The sequence below is a fragment of the Lepus europaeus genome, chromosome 8 (genome assembly GCF_033115175.1).
Source record: "Lepus europaeus isolate LE1 chromosome 8, mLepTim1.pri, whole genome shotgun sequence".
NCBI lineage: Eukaryota > Metazoa > Chordata > Mammalia > Lagomorpha > Leporidae > Lepus > Lepus europaeus.
This window is the reverse complement of record NC_084834.1, coordinates 114,913,883-114,936,597: the sequence shown is the minus strand read 5'-3', so window position 1 is coordinate 114,936,597 and position 22,715 is coordinate 114,913,883. Positions and strand designations below refer to the sequence as shown.

General features: G+C 38.5%; 1 protein-coding gene across 18 annotated transcripts in view; it reads left to right on the top strand.

The window, feature by feature from the left end:
• Positions 1–22,715, top strand: part of ADGRL3 (adhesion G protein-coupled receptor L3) — a 486,726-nt gene that overhangs the window by 387,390 nt on the left and 76,621 nt on the right. For 17 of the 18 annotated variants that reach the window (XM_062199279.1, XM_062199276.1, XM_062199283.1 and 14 more), the window contains 3 exons: positions 1,919–2,128; positions 5,419–5,639; positions 20,908–20,974. In XM_062199279.1, the coding sequence (XP_062055263.1) occupies positions 1,919–2,128; positions 5,419–5,639; positions 20,908–20,974 (498 nt within the window). The remainder of the gene's footprint in view (positions 1–1,918; positions 2,129–5,418; positions 5,640–20,907; positions 20,975–22,715) is intronic. The other variant, XM_062199284.1, reaches the window with a different exon arrangement.

Genomic DNA, 22,715 nt, shown 5'->3' with positions numbered 1-22,715 from the left:
GTTCCTTCTCTCTACTGTTTAAAAAATGTCTTGCATCTTTAGGATACATTTGAGAAGGTATTATAGCTACCGTTTTTCCCATTACGCACACTGCTGTGCTGAACATTGGCGCTGGGTACTCACTCACAGCATCTTTCTCTAGAGTCAGAGAAGAAAGCAAATAGCTCTCTGTTGAAGAAATCAGGTAGCACTAACCACTTTGCACTCTCAAATAGAAAAAGCAATTTGAGCTATCAGAGACCCAACACTGTGCTAGTGATATCCCCGGGAGAGCAAAGCAGTTAGAACCAAATTTCATGTGGTTTGTGTTCATGATTTGAGCTCTGTCTGAGGGATACACTGAGAGTTATGCAGGAATCCACCGAAATGATCCCATTGACCATGTCCTAGTGCAGGTCTTCATCAAGTAACCACTGTGAAGTCGTATCTGGCAGCAGGAGAAGTGTTTTGGTTCAGGTTATGGCATGGTGACTCACTTCTAAGAGTACCTTCCTTCAGAGTAATCATTGAGAGTGTGAAGTTTGAAAAAAAAAAAAAAAAGAAAATAGGAAACCTGAATATTAATCTGTTTGAAAACAACAAAAGTGTGGTCACTTACACCCTAAAGCTAAAACCAATATATATGAACTATATAATTGGAAAGGTATCAGCTAGAAATACAGCTGTTTATTTTCCACTGAAAATTTGTCCATGCACATACTATACTTTTACTACTTGTGTATTTATCTATAAAAATCAGTCATTGATTTGTGTGGTTTAAAATTTCCCACAAGTGTTATTATACTCTGCAGATCTTTATGTTGCTTGCTTTTTCAAAGAATCAGATTTTTTTGTGAAGTGTCCATTTTTATACAAATCTAGTACACTGGTTTTCCATTATTTTCTATACATATCATTGAATACATTAATCCAGATTTGTTTATGCATTCTCCTGATGAAAGCTTACTTAGAGGAAGTGACAGTCACAGACAAATTCTCAACTCTGCTCTGACATCTTGGTACACTTACAGCCTCAGAGAAGTTGTTCTGGGTGAAGGCAAACTACCATAGGATAGAAGCAGAGATTTGATTCATAGAACAAGAACAGAAAGGAAATAGTGGGTAGACCATGGAACATGGCAAGTATGGAGCTCACAGGCCTATTTTAACAGAACCAAAAAAAAAAAAATGCAGTTCCATGAAGTACAAGTATTTTTATGAACTTTTTCTTGTTTCTTAGGTCTGCTGTCTGTTTTGTTTTGATATTGGACAGAGCAGTTCTGAATATTTATTTTCTATCTATGTGTAGCAGGCTCTGTTCATTAAAAACCCTTCGAGGATCAGACTTCCTGATGTCCTTAAGCCATTCAATATGAATATAAATCCAATGAATTTCCTCATTCTTTTAGATCTTCCCACTAAGTAAATGGTACACATATGTGGCTGTTCAGTAGACTTAAGTGGGAACCTTTATAAAAATACGTCCTTTTATGAACTCAGCCTTGGAAATTCTGATAAAGGATTTATAGCACAAAGCCTTGCTTTTTTATTTTTAGAATCCCTAGGTGATTCAAAAATCAATTGAGACAGCACTTCCTAAATGTATAGCTTAATTTTTTAATAGAATATTCTTCACCAGGAGTTATATGAAAATTAGTCTAAAAAAGTAGTATAGGTTAAAAAAACAATTTTCCTTGAAATATTTGACCAGAATTAAGTTGACCTGCTTCAGTATTTATATCTAACATATTGACATCCCTGAATTTGCAGCGACTCGTACATCAGAGAGAAGGTTGAACACTAATAATTTATTTTATTCATGTGGATGTGGAGGATTTTTGGTACACTATTAGAGTCACGTTTCCAGAATCTAGGCCCTTAGAAGACTTTGCAGTTTGTGAGGCGTGATTGCAACTTACGGTTTTTCTGTTGTTTGCAGCACAGTGATGCAGTTCATGACCTTCTTCTGGATGTGATCACGTGGGTTGGAATTTTGCTGTCCCTTGTTTGTCTCCTGATTTGCATCTTCACATTTTGCTTTTTCCGCGGGCTCCAGAGTGACCGTAACACCATCCACAAGAACCTCTGCATTAGCCTCTTTGTAGCAGAGCTGCTCTTCCTGATTGGAATTAACCGGACTGACCAACCAGTAAGCCATCTACATTTATACTAGTGAAAGTTTCTCCACTTACAGAGGCCTGCTACTTCCGGTGCTGGAGCACTTGTGTTTGCGAGCATCCTTACTTCTAGTTGTCTATGATACAGTCTTTCAGATCTGACTATGCTTTCTATGTCCTATGTCCTATTGTCATAAAGAAGCAATGAATGTTATACATGAAGTATACATTTCTTTTTTTTTATAGATTTCTATTTTAGAGACGTCTTTGATTAACCCACAACTTGAGCAAAAAAAAAAGATGTCCATATAACCTTTGCCACTACACATGCATACCTCCTCCGTTGTCAACATTGTCAACACCCCCCATTGGAGAGATATATTTGTGACAGTTGGTAAACCTGTGCAGACTGTCATTATCCACCAAACTTCATACATTAGAGTTCATTCTCAGTGTTGTATATTTTGTGAGTGTGGACAAATGTGTAATGGCATTTATCTGTTCTTATCACACAGAGTATTTTCACGGCCCTGAAAATCCTCCAAACTCATGGCCACTGTTTTTTTCCTTTTTTTTTTTTTATTGTCTCTGAGGTGCCTTTTTTCCCCACTTAGTAGTATGCATTTGTTTCCTCTACATCATTTTGTGACCTGATGATTCATTTTTTTTAGCATTGAATAATATTCCACTGTCTGATGCACCACAGTTTATTTCTCCATTCATCTACTAAAGGACATCTTTCTTGCATCCAAGCTTTGGTGCTTATAAACAAAGCTGCTATAAACATGTATGCAGAGTTTTGTGCAGATACAAGTTTTTATCCTTTGGTAAATACCAGCGAGTGTGATTGCTGGACTGCATGGTAGTGAACTATCTTCCATTCCCACCAGCAGTGAAAGTGATGGACATTTCTTTAGAAATTGTTTCATAAACTTGTCTCTTGGAAGAATTGCTTATTTTCACTGTTTTTTTCCCTCATTCTTTTAAACCATAGAACTAAATATTGGGGAAAGTTTAGTAATATCATTTATGAAGTGAAGGAATCTATTTTAATAGTAGTAGTTTCTTTTAGCTTTATACTTTACCTTTATAAACAGTTGACTATCTTAAAATATGAATGTATGGAATAAGGTTTTCTAAGTGATGTATTTTGGAGAACAGTAGAATCTGTAGGTCATTTTTACTATATATATAAACTCTACCAAAGTATGATACTTTTAGATTTGCTTGGTTTCTGTTCACCCCTTTAAGTTCCAGCCTCACTCTTCACTAATGCTTACATTTAGTCCTATCAAGGGTGAGAAGAAGAGAGCAAAGGGAAGAAAAAGAAGGAAAAAACAGGAACAATACTATCCGACTATTGTTGGTAAAACCAAGCAGAAAATAAGTCTTCAAATAAGTTTGTAGAGAATGCAATTAGAATATAAATTTATTTTGGTGCAAAAACATTTTGAATTCCATGTATACAAGGAGTTCCATGAATGTTCATGGAAAATGTATATTATGAAAAAACCATGAATTTAAAATTTTGTGCATCAAAATAAACTGTTTTTCTTATTCCATTTTCCTTGAACTTCTAGAAGTACCCTTAGTGAATAGGAGACATAACTAATATATTGCATAGATTTCATGCCCACTTATAATTTTTATGTGGTCCTTTGTGTTTACTTAAGATTTATATACATTGTGCAAGTTTGCTGTCATGACTAAAACTTCAAAAGAAACAAAAACTTCCATTTTTTTTTCCCAAATAATTCAGAGCTTAATAAACCATTCATTTACTCCATACTGTTTTCTGGTATGTGTCCATATGTGTGGAGTGCTTTATAGTAAAAATGCAGTTGGATTCATGTTTGTAATTATACACTCATGCTTAATGGCTGCAAAAGATACAATTATGGTGATTATATTTTAATTGGTTATTATATACTAACGTGACAGCTTTCCCCACAAATGCATATGTATGAATAAGCAATCAAAGTACATGTTTCTTTTCCCCAAAAAGTAAAGCCTATGATAACCAAAATTAATAGTTGAAATTCTGACTCTAGCAGGCAATAAATGGAAAATTATGTTGTTTTCCAAAAAGCTACTATTTTATTCTCTTGTTAACCTGCAATTCAGATACTGTGTAGTTTCCTTTCACTTAGAAACTGTATTCTTATTTTTATTTCCTGGTGTTACATATGCTACGATGAACTCCACCAAACATTGCATACTGCACAAAACCAATGTCTGACAAGGAGCATATGGAATAATGATTGATATGAAAAACATGCGTAGAATAGAGCTCAGTCAAACCCCTCTTCACTCGTGGTGCTAGTTAGGTGCCCTCTCCCATAGGCCTCATATGAGTGCTGATTAGGACCTGATTTCTTTCAGCCTCTCAGACACTGAATGTCCTCCTGTCTCTCTCACGGCCATCACTGTAACCCACTGAAACTGACCTACCCTTTGCCTCATTTCTTAGGGCTCATACACTTCAGTGAGTCATACTACTCTTATCATTTCTGTAAGTTTATTGATCTTTTCTAGTAAAAGCTGTAGATTTTAGTCAAAACGTCTTGGAAAAAAACGAAGAATCCCAAGGAGTGTTTCAGGAACCGACAACAGGAAATTAATAGGTGCTCAGCTGAAACTTGTAATGACTTAGAGAGTATTCAAAAATAAATGCCAAATGTCTATTTTGACCAAGCTTGCATAAACCAAAATTTAGGACAGTGACCAAAATAATCAGAAAAATACAGCACTTCTGGAATAATAGATCCATGTTTGCATCTGATCAGCATAAACTTTCCAATATGACCTTAAATTCTTTCTGAAACAAGGCAGGGAAGAAATAATTACTTACTAATAATTAATACTCTCACCATAGAAGACTGCAATTAATGATATTATTTAATTTTAAGAGCTTTTATTCCCCCCTGGCTTTCATGTTTCTCTCTCATGTATTATTAAAGAACTTAAGATGTTAGTGCACACATTACCATGGCCAAGAGAAAAATTCCCAAGATCTATTTAAAAATCCTTAGACTACCCTCAGTAATCATTATCCACAGGCTCTTATTAGAGTTTTTTTTCTGAAGTTTTATTTTTCTTTAACGCCATGCTGTCATCCATCGGCTGTTATTAATGCAGTTTTCCAAGATAAGCTACATTTGATTAGTTTTCCATCTCCCTGTTTCAGGAATCTTGTCTAGATTATTCTTCTGCGGGCCTGTTTTGTCACTGCAGTCCTGACACGTGTTTGTTTTAGTCTTGTGGCTGTTGACAGATGGCCTGTGTGGTGGCCGTTGACTGACTCATTCGTTCCTCTTCCTAGATCGCCTGTGCTGTGTTTGCTGCACTCTTACACTTCTTCTTCCTGGCTGCCTTCACCTGGATGTTTCTGGAGGGAGTGCAGCTCTACATCATGCTGGTGGAGGTTTTCGAGAGCGAGCATTCTCGGCGGAAATACTTTTACCTGGTTGGCTACGGCATGCCCGCTCTCATCGTGGCTGTGTCCGCAGCCGTAGACTACAGGAGCTATGGAACAGATAAAGTGTAAGTTATTGCTGGCTTGCTTTGTTTTTCCTCCTCTTAAGTCTAGTTGAAATAAAGGCTTTGGATTTTCTTGGAAGCTAAGGCCTTTATATTACCTCCCAGCAGTAGACAGATGCACAAGAGAAGCAATGGGTATAACTCCAGCCATGGTTATGCCGCCTGCCGTGACATGAAAAGTAATGTGATGAGAAAATGTGAACACAGAACTCTGATGAGGGATCATTTTGAAAGAAGAGATCTTAAGCATGTCTTTTGTGAGAAGAATCACATTTCTAGCACAGAGAGAAAATATATTTGGTTTGTATTGAACATAAAGAAGCTGGATGAAATGAGTCCTAGGGGGCCAGAAAGTAGAAGACTACACACAAAATTAGGAAAACCTTGATTTAGTATTGTCCTTTGAATTTACCACTTCCATGGCATCAACTTTAAAGATGTGAAAACCAAGGAGCAGATAAATGAATTGCCTTTGCCTCTGAAGCTTGGCAGTGATGAGTGTGATAAGCCAAATCAGCTGTGTTTCCAATCAGCTCGGATTTTATTTTCTAAAGATTAAAATGCTTGGGGGCCCAGCCGTGGCTCACTTGGTTAATCCTCCACGTGTGGCACCAGCATCCCAGATGGGCACTGGATTCTAGTCCCGGTTGCTCCTCTTCCAGTCCAGCTCTCTGCTGTGGCCCAGGACAGCAGTGGAGGATGGCCCAAGTACTTGGGCCCCTGCACCCGCATGGGAGACCAGGAGGAAGCACCTGGCTCCTGGCTTCGGATTGGTGCAGCGCGCCAGCCATGGCGGCCATTTCGGGGGGGGGGGGGTGAACCAATGGAAGAAAGACCTTTCTCTCTGTCTCTCTCTCTCACTGTCTAACTCTGCCTGTCTAATAAAAAAAAATTAAAATGCTGTATCTTTTTTGAGATGTGAGAGAAGGAACAGGGAATGTACATTTTGACATAGAACTTCTCCATCAGGTGGGAGACGCTAACTTCTGGTGAGTGAGTAGGTGAGGTCACAGTGAGAAGACTGGAGAATTGAAGAGCTTTGAAATGAACATTATGGAAAATGTGTTCAGGAGCCAATTAGACATTAGTAAAAAGATCTCCAAGCAGCAGTGAAGTCTCGGATGAGTTAGATAATACCAATTTGTACAGAAGTTAGTAAGCCAAATTTCCTAACTTCCCACCGGTACTCAGCAGCCTGAACACACTGGCAGGAAAGCAGTTTGCTTCCCAGCAGTGAGGATTCATAAGGAGGAATGACAGGAGAGGATACCAGAGTTACTGGGAGCATCGTTTCAACTGCATATGTCGTTGGGCTAGGGCACCAATAGTGCCATTAAAAGAAAACCGTCCAATTTCTGTTTTTTTTTTCCCCCTTGAGTACAGTGACAGGCTATATGCAGCCATCTGTCTAAATGTAACTCCTAATTATTTTTAAATCTAACCTTTGTGAATTGTAGTAAAATCTGAGTTCACTCTGTGGATCCCAGTGACAAATGTAGAACAGATGAGGACTAGGAAAAACAGTACCTGAAGGCACCTCAAAGGCATTTTAGGTCAGAGGCATATGATTGATCAGAGGTATTTTTCATTTTTAAGTAATTTATTTATTGATATCATTCGCACACCATGAAATTCTTGCCCATAAAGTATGCACTTCAGTTGCACTTCATGTGTTCACAATGTTATGCACTCACCCCCACTATCAAATTTGAGAATATTTTCAAAAGATGGCCATTAGCAGTCATTTCCCCTGGATCACAGGATTTTACATTTTTTCTAAGATTTTTCTTTTATTTGAAAGGCAGAGTGACAGAGAAAGACGGAGAGAGGGAGACATAGAAGGAGAGAGAGAGAGATCTTGCGTCTACTGGTTCACTGCCCAAATGGCCACAAGGCCAGAGTTGGGCCAGACTGAAGCTAGGAGCTTCTTCCTGGTCTCCCACATGGATGCAGGGGCCCAAGCACTGGCGCCATGTTCAGCTGCTTTCCCAGGTGCATTAGATGGGAAACTGGATTGGCATGAAGCAGCTGGGACCTGAACCAGTGCCCATATGGATGCCAGGGTCACAGGCAGTGACTTTACCCACTATACCACAGTGCCAGCCTAGGATTTTGCGTTTTTATGGTGATGCACTTTCCCACTCAGAGACTGAGTTGACTGGTTGAGTTGTCTGTGACTTTATACTAGTTCAAATGCTGTTCTTAAGCATTCAGTTCTGCTCTGCTAAAGTTCCTTTTATTTTTGACAGTGATTTTTTTCCCTCCATATGTATTTGCAAATCTTCCTGTGACTCAACTGACTTGACTTGTTTGCTTTGGTTTTAGTCATTTCTTTTGAAACAGATGTCATTTTCTGGATAATAGAAATCTGTCTTTTCTTAGAATCAATAATATGTACTCTCTTGTGACTTTGTTAAAGCTTTGGCCATCGTTGCTTTAATTTCCTGCACCATGACTGGAAGCTCTCATTACTGATGTTATTACTGTGTGGGAATACAGGCTAATTTATTTCCCAGGCACTGAGTTAAAACAAGCCTTAATAGTTCAGTTTTGCAATTATGATTTTCCCCAACACAAAGAGAGGCAAAACAGATGCAGACAAAAGGGAGGATATATGAAAGAGGAAGAGAAAGGGATAAGGAAAATTTCATTATAGTTCTATCACAGATGGGCATAAAGCATTTTAGTATCTTACTTGTACAAGTTAAATGGATTGTCCACAGTGAGGCTTTCAGAATACGTGGAAAAAGTATTTAACGTCTACTTTTTTTGGGAGTTCATTCAACTCATTCAATACCTGAGTAATAGGTGTTGCAAAGGGAACCATTCTTCCCTCATAGAGAAGCTGAAGTGAATGGATCATGTTTCCATTGGGGCTTCATCAAAGAAAAATGCAAGCAATGAATCTTGACATAACTTGGGTAATTTCTGCATGTAGAATTATAGATCTTGGTCCTTATCAAATCTATCATCATTATTCCAATTTCCGTATCTGAGTGCTTGTATTTTATTTCATATGACATTTTGTACTTTCTGCACACCACCTGACCCTTCTCTTCATGTAACTTTGCCATCTTTTTTTAATTTTTATTTATTTGAGAGACAGGGAGGGAATGAGTGAATGAGCACCTCCATCCAATGGTTTTCTCCTGCCTGCAACTGGCCAGAGCCAGGAACTCAATTCAGCTCTCCCATTTGGGTGGCAAGAACCCAATTACTTGGATCTTCACTCCCACAGCCCCCACCCCACCAAGGTTTTGCATTAGCAGGAAACTGAATTCGGGATCCAGAACCAGGATTCAAACCCAGGCACTCTGATATGGACTTAGGCATCTTACCCATTAGGCCAAATTTGTTTTCTGCTGTTACATTCCTTAGAATTTGCATTGCTTTTTTAAGGTATACATATTTATAGTCCCCAGTTTAAGATAAATAGGAATTAGCCATAATTTAGAGAAGTAATATTGGCCACTTTCTATTTTTTTTTTTTAATTTTTATTTATTTGTTTGAGAGCGAGGAAGAAAGAGAAGCTCCTGTGTATTGCTTCACTCCCTGTATGCCCGCAACAGACAGAACTAAGGCCAGGACCTGAGATCTTAGAGGTCTGGTGAATGGGTGGCAGGAACCTAAGTACTTGAGCTATCATCACTGCCTCTGAGGGTCCGTATTAGCAGGAAGCCCGAGTCAGGAACTGGAGCCAGGTACCGAACCAGTGTGGGATAAAGGTATCCAGACCAATGTTTCAGCTGGTAAACTAACACTCAGTAAAGCAAATGCTTATATCTTAGAAGATTTTTTTCACTTATTTTTGAGAACTTTAGGACTTTTAATTTTTTTACCCCTCAGTTTTACTAACCTAAGTAGATCTAGCATCAAACCAGTGAATATGTTTACTGTAATACAAATAATAGACATTTCTCCATTTGCTCTTCTCTCAGTGTGTCTGTTTTATCATACTGACAATGAAGTTGTATTTCTGAAACCTTTAATAATAGTAATAATAGCTTACATTTCTAAAAAGTAGAAAATCTTACCAATGGTAAGAGATAAAGTAATCGTTTCTGTAGTTACACAAATGCTATTTTTATACAGGTAACAGTAACTTTCACATTCCATCTGCCTGATGGTTCATGTTTTTCTGTGAAGTGTTATCAGAGCTGTTGAACTTATTATGTATGAAACACATACACACAATGCGTACATAATTTGATTTTGAGAAGTTGCTTAGTTTATCATCAATTTATGATGCTTGTAAGACAGTCATTTTCAGATGTTTGCTTAATGAAATCTTTTTATCTGTATTTTGTTTTCAAGAATGTATCTAGAATAATATTTATTTTTCTTTTTTCATTTTTCCTTCAACTTTTATTTAATAATTATAAATTTCCAAAGTACAACTTTTGGATTATAATGGCTTTTCCCCCCATAACCTCCCTCTTACCCACAACCATCCCATCTCCCACTGCCTCTCCCATCCCCTTCTTCATCAAGATTCATTTTCAATTATCTTTATATATAGAAGATCAACTTAGTATATACTAAGTAAAGATTTCAACAGTTTGCACCCACACAGGCACACAAAGTATACAGTACTGTTTGAGTAGTAGTTTTACCATTAATTCCATAGCACAACACATTAAGGGCAGAAGTCCTACATGGGGAGTAGGTGCACAGAGACTCCCATTGTTGATTTAACAATTCACACTCTTATTTATGACATCAGTAATCACCTGAGGCTCTTGTCATGAGCTGCCAAGGCTATGGAAGCCCTAGAATAATATTTAATCATTACTACCAGACATTTTCAAAATCCATTTAAAAGACTAATAGTCATTTTTTTTTTTTAAATCTCAACTAGTAGACCAGAGACCTAAATTGCACTGTTAATATTAGGCTCCTATTTCCATTTTATCTCTGCTTTTGTGTTTTCCCTCATCTCTCGTACTATTATCCATATGAGCATTCAGTGAATCTATGCAGCGTGGCACTGTCAGAATATGATTACAGCAAGACTGGCGTTGGCTGAACAACAATCCAAACAGAACAGATTTAGAAATTCAGTGGTAAATACTTTCATTTTATAATAATGAATCTAACCATCTCATGGCAACAGAAAGCATTGCAGTATTACCAAAAATGCCAACTGCTGGAACAGTTAATTTTCATTTATAAAAAGTCACATTAATAGTTTGTAGCATTTTCCTCACATCCACAACTGAAAAAGCAGTGTTACCATCATGGCGGATTGGAAGACGGTGACACAGGAAAGGGGCAAAGCCCAGAGAATAGTGTAAAACTTAAAGTCTGGTCTGAAAAATTGATAAGGGGATCCTGAAAGACGTGGATTAAAACATGAACATTTCTATTCAATCAGCAAACATCTTAGAGTACTAGAATAGCCAAGCTCGTAAAAACAATTGGAATCAAACTTTATGATCTGAAAACTGTTATAAATCACCTACAAAATCTTACGTTAGTCTCCCTGCCTCACTAGTTCAAGAGTAGCTCCAAAAGGCATAATCTATCTTCCCTGTGTAGTTAAAGACCCCAGATTTCTTTATTTTCATTTCATCATCTAACCAGCACAAGCATTGGGGTAGAAAAGTGATTATTGATTTTTTTTGAAAATTCACACTATAATATTATTCCAGAAAGAGCTTACTCAAGGAACATTGAACTTGATGATAGTATCTGTGTGTTACATGCACAGATTTACTTTATATGTTTGCTCATAATTTCTAAGCACTTTAACCCATTCATATGAAATCCTATAATGACTCATTTGGAGTATTTCTCTAAGCAACTATTCTATGACACAAAGCATTTTAACTTATTCTGTTTTATTGACATGAAGCATCTGCCTTATTAGGTACACTATCAGTAGATGTGTTTGACTATGGTTTCACTAGTGGGGAGTGGCGCAAATAATGAAGTATTTTTATTGATAGATCAAGGTAATCATTCAATATGTATATAAGGAGTATGTGTGCATATTCATATATTATTTTAGTAAATTAAAGAACATGTTTTCTGTACATGTGCATTGGAGACTGAAAGTTTATTGTGTAATCTTTGGCTCACCTAAGAACACTATTATAAATATTATCATCATATTTAAGAATTAAGATAGAAATTATCATAATATTTAAGAATTCTGGTTTCAGCATAAATTTTCCTATGAAGGAGTTAGTCACAATGGAGCTATATCAGAGATCATAAAGACTACTGCCCAGTTACCATCAAAATGCAATAAGAGGCCAGATCTGTAGCACAGTGAGCTAAGCCATGGCTTATAATGCCGGCATCCTAAATGGGCTCCAATTTGAGTCCCAGCTGCTGCACTTCCAATCCAGCTCCCTGCTAATGCACCTGGAAAAGTAGCAGAGGATGGCCCAAGTGCTTGGGCCCCTGCACCCATGTGGGAAACATTGAAGAAGCTCCTGGATCCTGGCTTTGGCCTGTCCCAGCCCCAGTCATTGTAACCATTTGAGGAGTGAACCAGCAGATAAAAGATCTATTTCTCTCTCTCTGTCTCTCCTCTCTCTGTAACTCTGCCTTTCAAATAAATAATCTTTTTTTAAAATGCAATAAAATGTTGCATGAAAATTCATGTGTTGGACTCAAGTTTTATTAGAACTCAAAAGTGTGATAACTTTTACAGCTACTGTTAGAGATGTAGATCTGTATTCTAGGCAGAAGTAGCTGTAATATTTCACTCAGGAATTGATGGAGAGTGTGCTAAGAGTTATAGAGACATTATGTTGGGGCTAGCATTGTGATACAATGGGTTAAGCCTCCCATATGGCATCCCATATGAGTACCAGTTTGAGTCCCAGCTGCTCCACTTCCAATCCAGCTCCCTATTGGTGGCCTGGGAAAGCAGCAGAAGATGGCCCAAGTCCTTGGGTTCCTGTCCCCCAATCTGGGAGACCCAGAGGAAGTTCCTGGCTCCTGGCTTCAGCCTGGCTTTTACCCCTGACCCTTGCAGCCACTTGGGAGAGTGAACCATCGGATAGAGGATCTCTCTTTTCATCTCTCATCTTTCTCTGTAACGCTTTCAAATCAACAAACAAATCTTTTTTTTTTTTTTTTAAAGATTCACTCCCCCAGTTGTCTGCAATGGCCAGAGCTGCACTGATCCTAATCCAGGAGCCAGGAGCTTCTTCTGGGTCTCCCATGTGGGTGCAGGGGCCCAAGGACTTGGGCCACAGCAGAGAGCTGGATCAGAAGTGGAGCAGCCAGGTCTTGAACCAGCACCCATATGGGATGCCGGCACTGCAAGTGGTGGCTTCACCACAGTGCCAGTCCCATAAGTAAATCTTTAAAATAACTTAATAACAATTGAATAATATATCCATTTAATAATTTTTATTTCATTTTATCTGAAAGGCAGAGAAAGAGATGGACAGAGAAAGAGAGATCTTCTTTCCACTGATTCATTTCCCTAGTGCCCACAGCAGCTAGGGCAGGGCTAGGCTAAAGCCAGGAGCCTGGACTTCGGTCTTCAACTCCCAAAGTAGAAGGGACCCAACTTTTTTTTTTTAAAAATTATTTTTATTTATTTGAAAGTCAGAGTTACACAGAAAGAAAAGGAGAGTCAGAGAGAGAGAGAGAGATCTTCCATTGCTTGTTCACTCCCCAGATGACTGCAATGGCCAGAGCTGCACTGATCCTAATCCAGGAGCCAGGAGCTTCTTCTGGGTCTCCCATGTGGGTGCAGGGGCCCAAGGACTTGGGCCACAGCAGAGAGCTGGATCAGAAGTGGAGCAGCCAGGTCTTGAACCGGCACCCATATGGGATGCCGGCACTGCAAGTGGTGGCTTCACCACAGTGCCAGTCCCATAAGTAAATCTTTAAAATAACTTAATAACAATTGAATAATATATCCATTTAATAATTTTTATTTCATTTTATCTGAAAGGCAGAGAAAGAGATGGACAGAGAAAGAGAGATCTTCTTTCCACTGATTCATTTCCCTAGTGCCCACAGCAGCTAGGGCAGGGCTAGGCTAAAGCCAGGAGCCTGGACTTCGGTCTTCAACTCCCAAAGTAGAAGGGACCCAACTTTTTTTTTTAAAAAAATTATTTTTATTTATTTGAAAGTCAGAGTTACACAGAAAGAAAAGGAGAGTCAGAGAGAGAGAGAGAGAGATCTTCCATTGCTTGTTCACTCCCCAGATGACTGCATTGGCTGGAGCTGCACCGATCCGAAGCCAGGAAACAGGAGCTTCTTCTGGGTCTCCCATGTGGGTGCAGGGGCCCAAGGACTTAGGACAACTTCTGCTTTCCCAGGCCATAGCAGAGAGCCGGATCAGAAGTGGAGCAGCCAGGACTCGAACCAGCACCCATATGGGAATCTGGAGCTGCAGATGGTAGCCGGCCCTGGGCCCCAATTTCTTGAGCCGTCACCTGCTACCTCCCAAGATACACATTAGCAGGAAGCTGGTATTGGGAGCTGGACTCAAACTCAGACCCTCTGACGTTGGATGCAAGTGTACTAAGAGGCATCTTAACTGTTACAGCAAACATGCACCCTGAACTGTAGCCTCTAAATAAATGGTTTCTGATATATAAATTAAATTGCAATTGAGTTACTTAGAGATACTAAAACTTTTGCTTGAGACATGTCTCAGTAATTTGTGTATTACCTATTGTATTTCCTATCTACCCATTGAGGATTTATAATTATAAATTAATTGACAGTTTTACCAATTTTGCTTCTCTTGGAGAAGCCGTGAGTACCCACAGGGATTTGGAGTCAGACTAGAGTAGAATTTAGACTCAACTGCATATCAACTGCATGGCTATGGGCAAACTGCTTTGGTTTGAGTTTTACTTTCTTAATATGTAAAATAAGAAATATTTACAAAATAGTTGCAAGACTATTCCGGTGTTTGAAATGGTGAGTCTGTGTATGTGCAAGTACACAAGTGTATGAGAGTGCTTCAGGAAAAAAACAGACTGTGGAAAAACTGTGGATTTCAACCTTTTTTTGCCCCCAAAATAAACTTACCTTTTATTCTATTTTCTACAAACTTTGTTTTGAAAGATTTATTTATGTATTTGAAAGGCAAAGTTACAGAGAGATGGAGAGTGTTAGAGAAGATGGATATTATCCATCTTCTAGTTTATTCCCCATATCATAGCAATGGCCCCAGGGCTAGGTCGGGCCAAAGCCAAGAGCTGGAAGCTTCAACTGGGTCTCCCACAAAAATGGCAGGGGTCCATGTAGTCCATTTTCCTTCACTTTCCCAGGTGCATTAGCAGGAAATTGGATGAGAAGAAGAATAGCTGGGAATAGAACCAGCACCCTATGGGATACCAGTCGTGCAGGCAGCGGTTTAACCTGATGTGTCATAATGCTGGCCCTTTGCACAGACTTTTAGTGCCCTGATATGTGCATTTGTATGCACATGTATGTATATATTATATAAAGTGGCATATATAATAATTTATTAAATCAGAAATATTATTACTGGTACTATGATTTGGCTGAAACAAATGAATACAAATTTTATGATCAGTGTTATTTTTTAATATAAAATAAATTATATTGGGGCCAGTGCTATGGCATCCCATATGGGTGCCGGTTCAACATCCAGCTGCTCCACTTCCAATCTAGCTCTCTGCTATGGCCTGGGAAAGCAGTAGAAGACAGCTCAAGTCCTTGGGCCCCTGCACCTGCATGGAGACCTGGAAGAAGCTCCTGGCTCCTGGCTTTGGATCAGCATGGCTCGGGCTGTTGCAGCCAACTGGGGATTGAACCATCAGATGGAAGACCTCTCTCTCTCTCTCTCTCTCTCTCTCTGACACTCTATCTCCTTCTGTATAACTCTGACTTTCAAATCAATAAATAAATCTTTGTAAAAAATAAAATAAATTGTATTAAAAGCATCTATTATTTTTTCAGATTTTTTTTTTTTTATTTGAAAGGCAGAGTTACAGAGAGGCAGAGTCAGAAAAAGAGAGACAGGAGCCAGGAGCTTCTTCCAGGTCTCCCCTGCAGGTACAGGGGCCCAAGGACTTGGGCCTTCTTCTACTGCTTTCCCAGGCCTTAGCAGAGAGTGGGATCAGAAGTGGAGCAGCTGGGACTTGAACTGGCACACATATGGGATGCCAGCACTGCAGGCAGCAGCTATACCACAGTCCGGCACCAAAAGCATCCATTTATTAAAGTAGTGTTTCTAATTCTTATGCTATCACTTCGTATCGATGCAAGCAAGATGGACCCACAGGAATTACTCCAATATTTAGTTGTGTTAAAGTATAATAGATAGTGCTATTCATACATGTGTAGTCCATCATAGGAGTGTAAGATATATGTTGCTGGTGATATAGTAAAGTTCTTTTTTAAAAAGAATAAAAGGTTGGGAACATAAGGACAACATATGCTGTATTCATACATTAGAGCTCATTTTTAATTCTAAGAGCCAGAACTGTAGATGTATAAATGAGTGTTAGTCTTGCCTAACACAGATGTCACCACATTCCTGTATTATTGTGGTGACCTGTCCAATTTGTGCACTTGGTCACAAAGTATTTAAAGACGATTTGGTTTATGAGTGTGCTGTGATGGAAAGTACACTTAAAAAACTTCAACAAATGTACAATGCAATAAATTTAGAATTAAATTTATTACAATTGATGCATCTGTCCCTTTCCTGTTTTGTTCCTTCTTTTTATTATTTTTTCCTCATTCTCCTGACATTATATATGGTACAAGCCATATATAACCATATAGTTGGTACAAATATAGAGTTTTCTGCATCTATAAAAGAGCAAGGAGGTTATATAGTTTAGAAACCCTCGTGACCAACCTGATGTAATTGAGCTGGGTAAATTGCTTGGTCTGATGGTAGCCAAGATTGTTACTGTTTACATTTAATATAAAGGAAACTTTAGTCTATGATTTAACATCCTGTAGGAAATGAAGTAAACAGCAGAGCTAAAGTCTGTTACTTCAAAAAAATGTAATAGTCACATGTCTACTTTCATAAGAGTAAATGAAATGAACAGCACAGTGTCCCAAAGCATCTTCATGGCACTACACACATGTGCTAACTCGGATGAAGGCACTACACTCTGACCCTGTTATTAGTATTTTCAAATATTGTAAGGTGTACATTTTAGGTGACATTAATGTATGTTGGTTATTTGGCCATATCATTTTCTACCCTTGATCTTAACCAAAGGTCAAGAAGTGATGGCCATATTATTTTCTAAATACAGAACCATGACTTTCCAAAATGACAGATGATAAAATGAAGAGGGGTAGTTTAGCAATGGAAGAGGATAAAGTTTGGTCATCAGGGTTTGTGTTATCTAGTATTGTGAAATTACTATCATCTGCTTTGAGAAATTATTTTCTTTTTTTCTGAATAATCATGAAGGTGGTTGGTACTTGTTGGAATGGTAATTGACATTTTTGTGGAGATATCGACACCTTTATGATTAATTTGTAAAGATGTTTTCACATTTTGGAAGAGAATACTTCTAAAGAAGAGTAACAGTTTATCCTTGGGGTTTAGCACTAGCTTTGTAAAATTTTAAATAATTATTTATACTTCAGAAGCAGAGACAGAGAGAGATGGAGATGGAGATGAAAGGAGAGAAAAAAAAAATACTCTCGTCTATTGGTTTATTCCCCAGATACCTGCAATGGTCAGGGCTGGGTTAGGCCAAAGCCAGGAGCCCAGAACTCAATCCAGGTCTCTTACATTAGTGGCAGGGACCCAACTTCTTGCGACATCACCTGCTGTGCACTGGCAGGAATCTAGAGTCAGAAACAGATCTGCGCCTTGACTTGAAGAACGCCAATATAGGGTGTAGGTGTGTGCAAACCATCAGCTTAACCTCTAGGCCAAGTGACTGCCTCTAACACAATTTTTAAAGTGCTGAAACCAGTAGCATATTTATTCAGTAAAACATTTAATTTTTTTTTTTTGACAGGCAGAGTTAGACAGCGAGAGAGAGAGAGACAGAGAGAAAGGGCTTCCTTCCATTGGTTCAGCCCCCCCCCCCCCCCCAAATGGCTGCTACAGCTGGCGCACTGTGCCGATCCAAAGCCAGGAGCCAGGTGCTTCCTCCTGGTCTCCCATGCGGGTGCAGGGCCCAAGCACTTGGGCCATCCTCCACTGCCTTCCTGGGCCACAGCAGAGAGCTGGACTGGAAGAGGGGCAACCAGGACAGGACCAGCACCCCGACTGGGACTAGAACCGGGGGTGCTGGTGCCACAGGTGGAGGATTAGCCAAGTGAGCCATGGTGCCAGCCAAAACATTTAATTTTTTAAAGATTTATATATTTATTTGAAAGAGTTACAGAGAGGCATACATACATACATATATATATATATATATATATAGAGAGAGAGAGAGAGAGAGAGAGAGAGAGAGAGAGAGAGAGAGAAGTCTTCCATCCACTGGTTCACTCCCCAGATGGTTGCAATGGCCAGAGCTATGCCAATCCGGAGCCAGGAGCTTCTTCCAGGTCTCCTACACTGGTGCAGGGGCCAAGGACTTGGGCCATCTCCTACTGATTTCCCAGGCCATAGCAGAAAGCTGGATAGGAAGTGGAGCAGCCGGGGCATGAACCAGTGCCCATATGGGATGCTGGCACTGCAGGTGGCAGCTTCACCCAGTATGCCACAGCGCCGTCCTCATCAGTAAAACCTTACCATGTATAAATATATGTAGCTTTTATTATTTGAAAAAATAAGCTACAAAAGGCAGTTTAAATGATTTATTTGTATTAAATAAATGAGAAAAAGGACAAGTCATGTAATATTTGAAGCCCTGTTTTGAATTCCAGAATAAATATATATATTGCTTCAAATGGTTTTAGTATGACTTCAAATATACACGTAATGTAGTCATAATGCACTTGTTCTTTAACAATAAATCATGTCTTTTTTGCACTACTTCTATAAACATAACGTATAGATGATATATATTTAGTTTATATTATATATATATTTTATATATATCGAGATATTTGAGGTATTTTAAAAATTTAAGCCTAGTCTACCAAAATTACAAATATCACAAATTAAATATTTCTTGGTAGATGAAGGCAACATTCAAATAAATCAAACTCTTCTATAGCAGATCTATATGTCCATCTATAAATTGTACTTAATTATGCTTTATGAAGTAAATGATGCTGCTTGTATCTTTAGTCTCAATAATTCATCCTGATCTCCCCTTAACCAGTGATTTTGCATTGTATCCAAATGATGTTGACGAGTCAGATTTTTGAAGTTCTGTGTGCCCAGGCATGCATATATGCACTGACATAATTCTCTTCTCCAAGTTAAACCAGGGAAAATTGTGCAGCACATGCACAGTGAACTAAAGCAAGAATCATGTAAATTTTTAAGGTAGCTAATTTGGAAGAGAGGAAAGGGAGAAAGCTTAGAGAAAGCCAGCGTGTAGCCAAAAACAACAGCAGGTGTGGCCATATGGCAATCAAATTAGAAACAGGATTCTTGCCACACAGCCTTCCAGAAGATGGGAGAGCTGGCCAGCCCCCCTGAAGGGATAACTGACTTAGGACATTTTCAGGGTTTCCGTATTGCTTCTTTCACTCTTCAATTTCCAAAGGGAATTTAAGTCTCTTGTACCAGACATTGAAGAGTTTTCTTGAAGAATAAAAATAATTTCTAATTTCACTTTCATGTTTAAAGATCACCCAATGAAAGTCCTATTTTCAAATAAAGGATCTGCTAAATGGAGACAACTTTAAAAAAAGAAAATTAAAGCTTTGTAAAACTAACATTGAGTGACATTTTTTTATTTTAGCGAAACATTTGATGAGATCATTTAAAACTTAAAATTACCTTAGGCCAAGATGATTGCAGAAAAGAAAAAAACAACATAATCAAAATCACTGCTCTCACCACTCGGACATTAAGAATATTAGCATTTTGATACATAAAAAGTCAATAATTATTAAAATAAAACATAACTAAAGCACATTTGTTACATTTTTAGTCTTTTCTCATGTGAGAGGCAACCATTAACCTGAGTTTGGTGATTTTTTTTCCTATTCATTAAAAAATTACATATATGAATGCATCCATCAAAACATAAAATACTGTTTTGGTGTAAGGTTTTTGACACGTGTGCATGTGTATATAGCATCCAATTGTTTAATCTGTATAGATAATATAGATTCCCTATCTCATCTTTTCTTTCAACTTCATTTTGTTTCGAACTATCCTATTGACATATATAGATCTCTCTCCTTTCTAACTGCTTTATAACATTTCAAAATATGAATAGAAAATATTTTATTTATTCCTTTATTGATAGGTATTATAAATTCCTTCCTTTCTTGCATTCTACTATTGCCTAGGTTTATTAGGTAAAATATTTGTAGTCACAGAATTATTGAAGCCCTTATTATTTGCAGGTTTAGACCATGCAACTAACAACCATGAATATTTACCACTGGAAATTTGTTTTAATTGTGCCTCAAATATAGCCAACTGGCAAATAATTTAAGATATTGTTTTTAACATCAAATGTAATTTGTTCAAAATTTACATTAATCTTTCTCATCAGTAGTCACTTCCATTTTGTCTTCCTGTCATCCTGAAGAATGAAATGTAATTTCCCAGAGGTTTCAAGAATTGGAGGAGTATTCAATGTGGCTGAAATTAAGTGATTAATAATTTACTTTTGGGTCATGAATCAACTTCATGGGTTGCTAAGGATCATTTGCAACCCCAGAAGTACGAGCAGTAACAATGCACTTTTTAAGACTCAAGAACTCTCAAAGCTTGGCTGCCCAACCTAATTAAACTTCAATCTTCTGATACCAAATTTATTTCTTCTTTGTACTGAATTCCTCAGATCTTCTTGACAGGAAAATGTCACTTTGCCTGACAGCTGAAAGACAGGTTATGTAGCACCATAATTGGAGAGAAAAGGATAGCTTAAAGCTACTTGAATTAATAGCTATGTGTTTGGCTTTTCTTCCTTCCTTCCCTTCTTTTTTTTAAAGGTTTCTATGACAGACACAGAAGGCCTTAGCAAATAGGCCCAGTGCCATTTTTTCCTGCTTCCTCCAGGGGTAATTATCTTACTCCATCAATAGTGCTGTCAGAAATTGGGCACATAATTCAGCATTTAAATGAACAAGCAATGTAATATTTCCTGTCTCCCAGTGGAATGCTTTGCAGCTCACATTCCTCTCTGTCACTCGCTCACTCTTGATGTATGTCCCATACCCAGTCCTTGACTGCCTTCTCTCCCTTGTGTTTCATTGCAGATGTTGGCTCCGACTTGACACCTACTTCATTTGGAGTTTTATAGGACCCGCGACCTTGATAATTATGGTAAGAACTCCTAATTAGCTGTGTGTTTTTCAGGTCAAGAAATAAAACTTTTGCTATCTCTACACTGACTATCTTTAATTTACATAGGTTAATTCGGGGAAAGCATGTACATATTTGACCCTACATAACTCAGGCAATTAGACACTCATTATAGTCTACTTATATTTTGTAAAATAGTTCATCAAAGCCAGTGGGAGAAGAAAACATGCATTTGCAAGACTTTATGCAATGTAGAGCAACTCAGTAGTCCAACCCAACATAACCCATTTGGTTTTGTAAAAAAAAAAAAAAAAAATATATATTTGAACCGTGATGGCTTTAACTTTGACGTCAGTTTATTTCCATCCTTTTTCATTTGGATAACTTGAATGGGAAACAGACAAGACTGGGAAAAGTGCGAAAACACCAGACTGTTCCTTACACCTTGTACAGTTCCTATATAAATCTTGAAAAGCGCACAGTTTAGAAGACTTCCACCTGAGAATGGCAAAACCAGCTTGGCATGCATTCTGGAATGGTGCTTCCCTATCCAATGGAGGCTGCGTAACTCCCAGGTTTCAAGTAGGAACTACTTATCCTAGTCTAGTTAAAACTGTCAGTATCTCTGTTTACAAAAACACAGAATTGCTGTCCTTTTTTTGAATAAAATGTTAACGCCCAGACTTTGAATAAAGCATAGGTCAGTAATTTCTTCTCTGAAGTCACTGGGGCTCATGTATTCTGAAAATCTGAAATTTTTCAGTCTTTGGCAAGGCAATATGATACATTTACATTGTACAGGTTGTATATTGTGCCTAGGGAGCACTAGGCATTTGCCCCGAATCAAACTCATCAACCAGGATGTGATCATGGCAGAGACTCATCAGCACTGTGACTGAACACAGCTTTATTTCAACAGAAAAGATAATGGGGAAATGTAAGGGCAAGTAGAATAAAGCCCATGGATAAGTTTATGTGCATACTTTTTTTTTTTTTAATCACATAATGGATTTTTTTTTTCTTTTTTTACTTTCACTTTTCCCAGGTTTTGGATTTGGGAATGAAAGATAAAGCATGTGTGCCTCTCTTATTAAGATCATTTCAGTACAATTTTTTTTTTTTTTTTTTTACAATTTATTTATTTGAAAGTCAGAGTTGTAGAGACTGAGGGAGAAATAGACAGAGATCTTCCATCTGTTGGTTCATTCTCCAAATGGCCACAACAGGCAGGGCTGTGCCAGGCTGAAACCAGGAGTTTCTTCCAGGTCTCCCACATGGATGGCAGGAGCTCAAGCACATGAGCCATCTTCAACTGTTTTCCCAGGTGCATTAGCAGGGAGCTGGATCAAAAGTGGAGCAGTTGGGATTCAAACCACACTCATATTGGTGGAGTAGCTGGAGCTGGGCCAGTCCAAAGCCAGAAGCAACTTCAGGGTCTCCCACATGGATGCAGGGGCCCGAGCACTTGGGCCATCTGTGGCTGCTTTCCCATACACATTAGCAGGGAGCTGGATCAAAAGTGGAGCAGCTGGGTCTTGAACCAGGGCCCATATGGGATGCTGGCATTGCAGGCAGTGGCTCAACCCATTACATAACAATATTGACCCTGCAACTTTTTTTCCTTAGTGTTTACTTTTGTATATGAAAGGGTTATAGGGAGTGAGGAAGAGAGAGACACGAGAAATAGATCTCCCATCCACTGGTTCACTCCCCAGATGTCTACTGGAACCCAGGAGCCAGGAGCTTCTTCCAGATCTCCCAC